The sequence below is a fragment of the Biomphalaria glabrata genome, chromosome 10, assembly GCF_947242115.1.
Source record: "Biomphalaria glabrata chromosome 10, xgBioGlab47.1, whole genome shotgun sequence".
Classification (NCBI taxonomy): domain Eukaryota; kingdom Metazoa; phylum Mollusca; class Gastropoda; family Planorbidae; genus Biomphalaria; species Biomphalaria glabrata.
Window position 1 is genome coordinate 16,567,374 of NC_074720.1, and position 12,166 is coordinate 16,579,539.

The window sequence follows — 12,166 nt, forward strand, 5'->3', positions numbered from 1 at the left end:
CCAACTGGGTATTTAACCCTTTAACACGTAAACAAACTATTTTCCCTATCACATATGAATCCATACAGGAGAAGCTTAATGAAATATCCACAAATGAAGAACTTAAACCAATGCCTGAACAATGATAGCTTATCACAAATTCTAGATGCAAAAACATATTCCGATTTTATAGACTGCATTTTGGGTCATTGTGTAGAAGTTGTTGACTGCTTTTCGTCTTCTTATTTGGTATAACATAGATCTAGATTCATTGCCATAATAAACATCATCACAATTAAAAGAAACCGACTAAAAATATGTGTTCGCTGAAATTTGCGGTTCCTGCTTACAAACATAGAGCTAAACATAAAATACATAATTTTAAACATAAGTTTAATAAACACTCCTCCAGCATTAAAATGTTTGTTTTTTTTTGTTGTTTTTTTTTGTAACGTATATACTTTGCATTTAGATCTATGTAGCATTTTCACTTATATGGGTCCTTGTACAAGTTTTGACTATTTGAAAGGGTCAAAAAAAGTTCGAGAAACTCTGCCTTAGGGGATAGGGGACTTCTATAATTACAATAGGCCTACGACATGGCTTGACAAGAGACCTTATATAGATATTTCCATGTCAACGGATAGGACCGGCACCTTCGACATAGGGTCACGATAGGACCATAGACTAAATATATAAATTTATAGGTCAGTGTTCTATTTGCCTGCATGGAAATCTTTATTATTAGAAATATTTATCCTCTTCAACTCTGAACTCGATGTAGATCTAGTATTGTAGAAATAAACAACATCATGAACATGGCAAATCTGGCGAAGATTAAACAACTTTTCAGTATGCTCTTTAAGAATTTCGTTACTTATGACGCCCTTTCTGAGTTTCTCTAACCTGTATTAATTTAGATCTCATCTGCTTGTATTTGAATTAAATAGATCTAGGTCTATAAGTTACAATTTATAAGTACTAGATTCTAGTACTAGTAGTATTATAATTATAAAATAATAAGTATAAGTAAAACAGATCCTGTCTTAGTCTTAAATTATTAATAATAATATTAATTAATTGAATTAATTCTTAATAAAAGACAAAGTTAATAATATAAATTATAATAAATTTATTTAATTTAAAATTAATAAATAAGTTAATTTATTTAAGTTAAAAAACTAAAGTTAAAAGAACTTAAAACTTAACTTAAAGTCAAAGTAGACTAACTAGTTATTTTATAATACTAAAACTAAAGTATAGTATACTAGTTAAATAAGTTACTTTATTTAATAATTTATTATAAATTTATACTACTAGTAGTACTACTCTAACTCTAGAAAGAATAAACTATAAAAACAAAATTAACAAATTATTTTTACAAGAACTGCAGATCTACATCGATGCAACAAGTGAAGTCATATTATATTATTATTAATTATAAATATCTAGGCGTCATCAATGATAACAAGCTCTCATGGGAAGACCACCTTGGAACTCTGACAAAGAAAACAGCCCAGCAACATTTTTCCTATACAAACTCAATAGCTTTAAACTAAATAAGGTCCTAGATAATTTTTATGGTGCGTAGTGGAAGCAAAGGCGGATGGTTGTTGCGCAGGCCACATGACACCTAATTAACCATAGAGTAAAGAAACTGATTAGCTTTACATCACATGCTAACCAGATCTTGTTTCATTGTATCACTTACCAGTATATTTTTTATCAGAGATCAAAGTGGTTATATTGAGATCATACCTCTAGCATAAAAGCTCTCTATAGTTTATTTCATAACTTAGTGACCAGATAAAAAATTTAAGAAAGAATAGTAACAAGTGTAATAATTAGATTAAATGATTAAGGTGGAAGCCACTTACAATTCATAAATAGGCTAACTATTTAGCATAAACTTAGTTTTAATACTTAATTACTTTTATCTTTTTTTTCTAATGGCCTTGAACATTTTGAACAAAAGATAAAACCAGCCTTTTTCTTGAGAAGCAACACAGATGGATGTCAGCAGTGGCAGCTACTAGAAGTATTTTGGAAAAAGAGTTAGAGAACATCAAAGCTGCAGGAACATACAAAAATGAGAGGATAATCACATCTCCTCAAGGCCCATCCATCACTGTCAAAAGCAGCCAAGGACAAATCTTGAACTTTTGTGCTAATAATTATCTTGGATTGTCAGTAGGTCCATGCTCAAATAAAAACATATTGTATCTTATTGCATATCTGAATTTTTCATAACTTTCTGCATAGCCTACATAGTAACATACCTATAATATCTATTATCAGTTAATATACACAAATGAGTTCTCTTTACACTACCAAATGTGAGAAAAACTACAATGTATAGAAATACTTTATTTTAAAACTTTGTATGTTTCTAGAGCCACCCAGAAGTGATAGAAGCTGGAAAGAAAGCTCTGGACACGCATGGAGCAGGATTAAGCTCAGTGCGTTTTATCTGTGGAACCCAGGTAAATTATATACGTTGTGTATAACTTGCAACCTAACAATTGTTTATAAACCCTTTAGATATAAAAATGTAAGATAATTAAAACTTTAGTCATTCAAAATATCTCCCTAAGCAAATGAGACTGCTCACAGGTTTCTTAGGAAATGTCACAAGTTTTTTTTTTATAGGAACTGTAGTTGTCATCCTAGAGTCCAATTCTAGAAGCAGTGATTATAGCGTATTGAAATTACAGTCCAAATTTCACAATCACCTGCTTGGGGGAATTAGGTTTGAACATCTTGGACTAAAAACACTTATCCACTGTTTTGACCTAGTGCATTTCATGTCTTATTCTAAAGCTTTAAGGAGCTCTTGAAAGTCACCATAAAATATCAAGGATAATTACTAAACATTAAAAAGTAAAAATTACTGATGTTAAATCAATAAAAAAAAACCTGTTACTTTCTCATAAAAGATTTTGTGCAGTGTTTGAAAAGTCTGTTATTATTATTTATATTACCTGCTTTATTTTTACTGTATTATTAGCTATAGTGTTGATGTTTATTACTTAAATACTATCAATACTATGGCATTAGACTTTGACATATGGGGGAAATATGGAAAACTCTTAAAATTTGAATATGGCTTTGGTGTAAGAATTCTCTATTAAATAATAATATTAAAAAATTACAACTATGTACTGGTTATTGTTAATTATTTTAGTATTTTGTAAATTAATGTGTAAAATCTGTATGTGAAACTTTCATAAATTCCGTTTTGTTTTATTATTTACTGGTACCAGGATATTCATAAAGATCTTGAGAGTAAAATTGCCAAGTTTCACAACAAAGAAGATGCCATTCTTTACATAAGCTGTTTTGATGCAAACGCTGGCGTATTTGAGACACTACTTAGTCCTGAAGATGCTGTTATCTCTGATGAGTTAAATCATGCTTCAATTATTGATGGGATTCGACTTTGTAAAGCACAAAGACTTAGATATAAACATAGAGATTTAGAAGGTAAAATCAATTACGTTTCTTTGTCCATGTTTCTTTTCATATTTCTTTATGTACACATCATTGCCAAACATAAGGGAAGTCCCGGAAGGGGGAGACATCACAGATTTCAAATCTAAAAGAGGAAAATGTGGAAAGATAAATTGTTGTGGATTTTGATTTACTAATTTTTATGTTGTTGCTTTTTAACTTGTGTACTTTTTTGTGCTCATTTTTCCTGTAAACACTCACTAATAATCAGGGACAATGTCTTACACAATTTTTCTAATGACTCTGCAGATTTGGAAAAACAACTGGAGGAAGCTAAAAGCTGCAGACAACGATTAATTGCTACTGATGGGGTTTTTAGTATGGATGGAAATATTGCACCATTAAAGTAAATGACCATTATTGTTTGTTCTAGTTTGAAAATTGGGTCCTTTTTTTTTTTAAAAAATATATTTGTTTTATCACTGAAACTATAAAAAATGTCAAACTTTATTTATTGAAGTAATTATCATGTCTTTTTATTTGTCAGCTTAAGTCGATTCTACTAATGTTTTTAAAATGTTGACAGAGACATAACGAAGTTGGCTAAAAAACACAATGCTTTGGTGTTTATTGACGAGTGTCATGCAACAGGTTTCTTTGGTCCAACTGGAAGGTTGGTCTAATTCTTTATATTAAAAGTGCAGCAAAACTGTTAAGAAAGAACTAGATACCTTCTTGCTGTGAAATGTAAGACTAAAAGTTGAACCAATTTTTAAAATGTTTTTATTCTTTTCAAAATATTTAACCATATAATTAACTTTTACATCATGAAACCTTTTTTACCAAAAAAATTCCAAAAGTTTTAGCCTATTTAATGTAATTGTTATCCTTGCTTTACAGCAACTTGATTTTAAAAAATTGTTATGAATCATTCCATATATATGAAATATGAAAAGTACATCTTAATCATAGATTGGCATGAGAACTACTTCTAAACTATACCTTTAGTTAATCTTTTTTTAAGTACATACTAAGATCTCATCCTGTGAATTTTATTAAAACAAGCCTTTACTTTGGTTTCAAATGGCTCAGTCTGTTTCATTTTGGTCACACTACAAACTGCTCCTTTCAGGGGAACTGAAGAACATTTTAATCTCTCTGTCGATATCATCAACTCAACATTAGGCAAGGCTCTAGGAGGTGCTGCAGGTATGTATTCACTGTTTTTTTTAAGTTTGCTACTTATTTCTCTATAAGTGAAACAATTTTAAAGTGATTAATTAGAAGAATAGGAAATGGATTTCATAGTATAATCTCAAAAGTAGAACTCATTTGAATTGTATGGCATGATCATTTGGAATGGGCATAAAGTCACTAGCTTGAACCTGACATGAAAAAATAACATCAGGCAAGCAGTGATGTAACCGTGTTAATTGTGAGTGTTTTCTAGTTTCATTTGTTTGTTTAAAGTCAGTATTTGTTACTATTTTCTATGAAAACTACTTTTATTCTGTTGATCTTATTTTTGTAAAAAAAAAAAATAGAAAAAAAAATCAACATATCATTATCAACAAATTGTTTTCAAATATAATCTGTTCATTTAAGGTGGTTACACAGCTGGACCTAAACAACTTATTGATTTACTGAGGCAAAGATCTAGACCTTATTTATTTTCCAATACACTTCCCCCACCAGTAGTGGCCTGTGCCAGTAAGGTAAAGTCTTTTGATATAATCTTTTTTTTTTTAGTTTGTACTGTCAGGTACATAAAAGAAACTAATGCAATAATAAACTGACATCTATTTTATTTACGTGAAAATAAAATAGTAAAACAAAAGTAAAGTATTGTATAAAACAGTAATAATAAATAATGAAATTTACAAAGTAGTAGACTTCAGCGTTATGACTTCGGGGGACACGACAATTCGTTCACTGACATTTTGTTCACCGACAAATCGTTCACGACTTTTCGTTCACGCGACTATTCGTTCACCAGACATTTCGTTCACCCGACTATTCGTTCACGGACTATTCGCTCACAGACAACTTGTTCACCGACAGTTGGTTCACGACAAATCGTTCACGCGACTATTCGTTCACGGCACGGACAAATTGTTCACAGACAAATCGTTCACTGGATAGTAACATATTGTTTATATTATATATTCTCGTCGCGTGTTTAATTTATTTACATTAAAGTTTTTTTAGCTATTATTTCCAAATGCAAAAAATTTCTAGAGATCAGGTCAAATCCGAGTTTATTTAATTTCGTTGTTGTTGTTAATATTTTGTTAATGAGGACAGATTGTGGTAAAAATTATACTTAAAATAAAAAAAAATATAAAAAAAGAGATCTTACAAGCTAGCTGAAAATGTAAATGGGCCCTCACTTTACTATTTACTATAGGTAACATTTTTACTTTCACCTTTAATATACATTTTCTTCTTTTTTTCATCTACCGGGAATCTACCCATTCATCTGGCTACTCTAGTTGACACCTAGTTGAGTTGAGTTGAGACAGACTGGCTCCTCTGGAAGTCATACAACTTTATTGGACATTGCCTATACACATGTTCAATCTGTTAACATTGAAAATATCTACTAGACACTAGTATAGTACTTTCCATCAAGTTTAAAAGAAGTTTTATTTTATTTTTATTTTAGTTAACTTGTTTCTATATGTGACCACCCATTGGTAAACTAATTTGATTGCTTTGACTTCAATAACAAATTTATTGAAACAATTTTATTTTGTCGTTTTGCAATAAATTATAATTTTTTGATAGGGAACCAAAATATTACCTAGTGTTCTATATGTAATTAGTTTTTTTTTTCTTACATGTCTTAATTGATAAGTATTAACCTTAGATCTGTATCTAGTATGTGACGTTCAGAGTTGAACAGTGAAACCATGTACTGTACCAAATCTAGTACCATTGTTAAAAATCTAAATTATCTCTCGTAAAAACACTGAAAGGATTGTGGAAAAAATACTAGTGTGTCTGAGCTAGCCAGGAAAACCAGTGACTTGGCAGAATGCATGACGCGTAGGACGTAATCATCTTCTTTTTTGAAGAAACGTCTGTATTATATAAGATAAGATTTGTTTTTGTTAATAAGATATCAATAAAATGGGTATGTTAATTAAACATCTGGACCGCTATTAAGAAGATAAGCAAATATGGGTAGGTCGAACAAGACCACATGATGGACATGAGTGTAAAAGAAGGCCTACATGTTGAAAGTAAAAATGTTACCTATAGTAAAGTGAGGTCCCATTTAAATGTTTCAGCTTGCTTGTAAGATCTCTTTTTTCTTTTAAGTATAATTTTTTTCACATACTGTCCTCATTAACAAAATATTAACAACAAACAAACAAAAATTTTAAAAAGAATTTCGGATTAGGCCTGATCTCTAGTAATTTTATTGTTTTTGGAAATATTCAGTGAACGATTTGTCTGTGAACAATTTGTCTGTGAACGATTAGTCGCGTGAACGATTTGTCGTGAACCAACTGTCGGTGAACAAGTTGTCTGTGAGCGAATAGTCCGTGAGCGATATGTCGCGTGAACGAATTGTCTATTGAACGAAATGTCTGGTGAACGAATAGTCGCGTGAACGAAAAGTCGTGAACGATTTGTCGGTGAACGAAATGTCAGTGAACGAATTGTCGTGGAACCATGACTTCGATTAGAGACATCCTCCCAGACTTCTTATTGATGATGTACAAAACAAAGAGTTTATACACAGTAAGGTACCACACCATCAACAGTTTTCTCGTTCTGGACAAAGGTACAATATCTAGATTCTTTCCTCATTCAGTCGAACTCTTGAAGTATCTCTAATCATCAATAGATGTAAAACAGTTCTCAAGTCACACCTGCACTGGCCCTAAAGATAATATACAATGTACATTCTGTATAGTCTAAATCTACTTAATTAGCTATAGCTTCTAAAATATCATGTACAAAATCTCCGAAAAAAATGACAGTTAACTTACTAAACCCAAAACGGTTAGAAACATCTAGGGTCGTAATTAAGAACAATATATGACATCAGCCAACACTATGGCCATCCGTTACAGTACCTTCAGTGAAGTCCAGTAGGGCGTCGGCACCGTAGGCGCCATTATCCCATTGGAGGTTAGAAAGGCTTTTATCCAACCACCAGGCCTGGACATCTGGCTCTTCACCCCTGTCCTGTCTGAGGGCTTCCAACAGTAGACGGTCATATCGGTTGACTGGGCCAGACCAAGCCGTGCCGTGTACACAGCGCACCTTCCCCGTTCCTGAGTCCCACTCGCTATAAGTGGCTGAGAACAGTGCTAACTGCGGGGAGCTTGTCTCATATTCCAATATTGTAACCGCCACTGTTCTGTGCAAGGACCGCCACTCCAGCTACGAGTCACTGATGAGGGCCCTTTTGTGGAACGGCATGGCTGACTTTTTGGACTGGGTTCCGGGCATTCTTTCCATCCCAACCCCGAGTGAGAGAAAAAAAACAAAAGCTCACCCAGGAAAGCCCGGCCAGGCCTGGTTCGCTACTTGTATTTAGCCTATCTAGTTTCCACCACTAGACGTTTCCACCGGAGGCGCCATGCTGAGGCGACGGGTAGCTGGAATTCCTCCGGCGTTACAGTACCAGACTGCTTGACCTACACACTAGTCATTCGCACAATAAAAACATTGAGGGGTCATCCATGACAATGGTTATCCATACAATTTAATAAAAGAAGAAAATATTTAGGTATGAAGATACTGACATGTAAAAAAAAGTATATATCTAATATTAAATGATTTGTGTAATATTGATGTGTGCTTGCATGTGTATCATTTTAAAGGAAAATAATATCAGCGGATATGCCCCTTGGTTCCTGAAGGGAGCTATCTGCTAAGTTAATTTAACTATTTGAAGCAATGTGGTAACTAAAATAATACACCAAGAATTTAAAGATGCTTCCATCATCTCTATAATAAAATGGAAAACAGGCAGGCATGATATCACCTGGATAGGAATTTCTAGTTTTATACTAGTTGGATGCTACTAGCTAGATAATCACCAGGATTTCTTCCTGATAGAAATTTGGCATAACCAGTGGTCTCATGTTTTTAAAGTTAATTAGAACTTGCATATATCTAGTAAACAATATGAAGTACCCTTTTTAGATTTTGCGATCCATGGGGCAGATGATTTAATGGTCATTTGCTCTATAACCAACAGTTTACATTTTTTAAATTCTAGATTTACAAATAACTAGCAGTAATCAGCATTTTGTACACATTCAGGCTTTGGATCTAGTGATGTCCAACACAGATCTCCCTAAACAAGTACTTGCAAATACCCAGAGGTTTAGAGCCAAAATGTTAAATGCTGGATTCACCATATCTGTGAGTTACACTTTTTTTTTTCTTTATCCTCAAATTGTTTGCTAAATTAAAATGCTTGTTTTGTGAAATGACACTTACCATACAAATATATATATAGAGAGTTATTAATTTTTAGTTGATCAAATATTGTATTTCTTTTTTCTTATTCTCTTTATTTTTTTTTGTAAAAGGGAGATCCTTGTCATCCAATCTGCCCTGTTATGTTAGGAGATGCCAGGCTTGCTTCTGAGTTTGCAGACCAAATGTTAGGTAAATGGTTTTATTTTATTTCTGATAATTGTTTTTTTTTTTTTATCTCTTTGGTGCTGTATTTCCAATTCTAATAGAATTTCTAATTAATACTTTTTGTAATTGTCAGGAATTACATGCTTTTTTAAAAAAAATGTTATATATTACTTTATTATTGCTTAATTCATTTTTTAATAATTCCTAATTTCAGGCAATGGTATCTATGTTATTGGGTTTAGTTATCCAGTTGTTCCTAAAGGCAAGGCCAGAATCAGAGTGCAGATCTCAGCAGCTCATTCGGAGAAAGACATCGACAGGGCTGTAGATGCTTTCATTAAAATAGGACGGAATTTAAAAGTCATTAAGTAGACAGCTTGAAATAATGTTTATATTAAGACATTTTCTTCATATGGTTTCTTTATACTAGCTACAAAATGGTTGCGGGTAATATTTTTTTTTTTTGTTTGATCTCATTACTTTTGTGTTGTTGTTTTTTTGTAGTTACTTGTTACATTTTTATTGTGTTGCTGTATCGATCACACATTAATACCCCACCTAAAAATAAAAAAAAATCTAAATAATGAATTTAATCATCATCAGATGGTTGAATTTTCTTTTCAATGCTGGACTTCAAGAAAATTTATTATTTTCTCTTATAATGTAATGTAGTTTTCCTTTGAAATGTTTTGGCATTTAAGTTTCACCTCAACAAAAAAAAAATCTTTGTTCATTATGTGAAAAATTAGTCATAACTAAGGACATATGGAAAATGGCTTAAGATTACTTAAGGTTCATACTTATAGTATTTGTCAGATACACAATGGAAGTATGAATTGTTTCCCAAATTGAGCATGATACAGAAACACTGGAGCACAGGCAATAATTTGTGACCTGACAATTAAATAGACTTTAGCACAATACACACTTGCAAGAATAATAATTGCTTCAAGTAAGGTATATTGTAATGTAGAAATAGCTGAATATTTAATTTAGAAACATGTCTACAGACTTGATATGAATCTCACTTTCTCTTTTTCTCCATATTTTTCTAATTTACTTGTTGCAAATGTCTTCAAGCAATATATGTCTTTAATAAAAAATTTTTGGGTACTTTAATTAGATGTCATCCAAGCTTCTATGGTGAACCAAATTCTTTTTGGCTTTGGGTCTGAGATTTTCAGCCGAAAATAAGTTGGTTCACTTCTATTGAAATGTTTTTGTTTTTTTTTGCTTTTGTCTGAAGCTCCACCTCCTGGCCTTAAGAATATTGTTAGCTCTGACTTTGATAAATTGTACTTAAAAAATTGTTAAATATAGGCCATACAATTGTTCCATTCTATTACATGACATATTTATTGGTCAAAATCTCGCATTGCCTTGTGTCTAGTAGCGTATTTGATCTAAAATAGCTGGTGATTTTCCCACCCACTATGAAAGTAATAAGACGCACAAATATTTTGTTGAGTCAAGAATCACAGTCTCAATATTTTGTATCTACATAATTTTACATTTGAGTACTGCATGTATAATAAGCAATCAAGTGATCCATCTGTAAAAATGTCTTTACTTTCAGCCAAAACTCCATTAAAATATTTAAGTTAGAGAAGAAATATTTCTTGTATATTTTATATTCCGTACATCTATAAATCCATTTTTTTTCTGTCATTGTTGATATTATTCCAACTTTGTCTACTGACAGGGTAATTGTTTATATTGTGATATTTGTTATAATCTTTGAACTGAATTATGTTACAAAATGCATACATTAAATGATATTATCACTTAAATAGTAATGATTATACTCTTGTACTTAGCATGCATATTACATTAAGTAGACCAATAGCTAAGGAGTAGTCCATCTGTGTCAAGAATTTTCTTGTAAGGATTGATGTGTGCTTTTTTTTTTAAATCAAGAAATTAAGCCAGAATAAGTGACAGCCATTTTATGTGTTGGTTGGCTGCCTACTGGTGTGGTATGTTCTGTGGACTTCATCTTGATGGTCCTGAGTTTGAACCATTCACAGCTCACTTCAATGTCATCCTGCAGAAGATATGGTCTTGGACCGAGTCAACTGAATGTCTGAAACTTAGAAGTCATTCCACTCCACACCTTTGATGATTTTACATTCCACTCCATGAAAATATTTCTATTTCCCTAATGCATGGGAGATGATTGTTGATTGGTGAATATAAGTTTCTTTTTAACTGTGAATGTACTAAAACCATAGATGCTGTTATTTGATGGAAATATTTGTTTCTGCCATCATCCCAACCTTAGTCTTGTTGAAGAAGGAAAGTGGGAACTCAAACTTGTATACCAGTAATGCAAGTTGACTTACTAGACGCACACATTGCCAGTAGTTTAGAATATCCTATAAGGATAGTAGTTTCCATTCATTATGGAACATGCTCATTAATAATCCTGGATTTGAAATTAGACTATTTTGATATACCATAAGTATTTACACAATCGTTTTGATGAAATCATTTATGAATTTATAAATAACTATATCTTTATATGGTTTACCCTATTTAAAGAGAATGCAACTGCCTATCTATAAAATCCAGATTTGAAATCTAGAAGATATCATATCAGGATTGTTTAGTCTTGAGACTGGAGTTCACAATGTTATCTACACTGTTGTATTGCACTTAATTATTCTGCTTTTCATTCTGGTCATGCAACACAAACAATGATATCATGCTGCCTAAACATAGACCCTTGTTGACTTGTACATAGCTTTGTTATTGATAAAGGTATTGGCTTTTTTTGTTTTGCACATTTTACAATAATTTTATTTAATAGTCTAGTAGAATAAAGTTGGTAACGAACATTCTTTGTTGACTTTTGCTAAATCTCTACAATTATTATATGTGTAGTTTAAGTGTTTTTCTGTATATAATAAGCATTCTCAACCCCCAGGAGTGAATGAAGAATATTGATTTAATCCTTATTTTTATATATTAATTATTAAATTATTGTGTATAGGCCCATTTAGATGGCAAACATAAAGGAGGGGTCCTGGTTCCCAGAAAGCAAAAAACTGAAAACATTTCAGCTTCGTGTTTTTAAATGCAAAATTTGAAAGTGTCTTAAGTATCATTCTCTTGGGCTATATTA

General features: G+C 31.9%; 1 protein-coding gene across 1 annotated transcript; it reads left to right on the forward strand.

Annotated features, from left to right (window-relative positions):
* Window positions 1-708: 708 nt before the first annotated feature.
* On the forward strand, window positions 709-11,882 carry LOC106076636 (2-amino-3-ketobutyrate coenzyme A ligase, mitochondrial-like). Its single transcript, XM_013237461.2, has 11 exons — window positions 709-831; window positions 1,955-2,169; window positions 2,373-2,462; window positions 3,243-3,462; window positions 3,739-3,835; window positions 4,016-4,102; window positions 4,562-4,638; window positions 5,035-5,144; window positions 8,716-8,817; window positions 8,988-9,066; window positions 9,257-11,882. Exons 1-11 carry the CDS (start codon window positions 792-794, stop codon window positions 9,412-9,414), a joined length of 1,275 nt encoding a protein of 424 aa, XP_013092915.1. The 5' UTR covers window positions 709-791; the 3' UTR covers window positions 9,415-11,882.
* The last annotated feature ends 284 nt before the right edge of the window (window positions 11,883-12,166 follow it).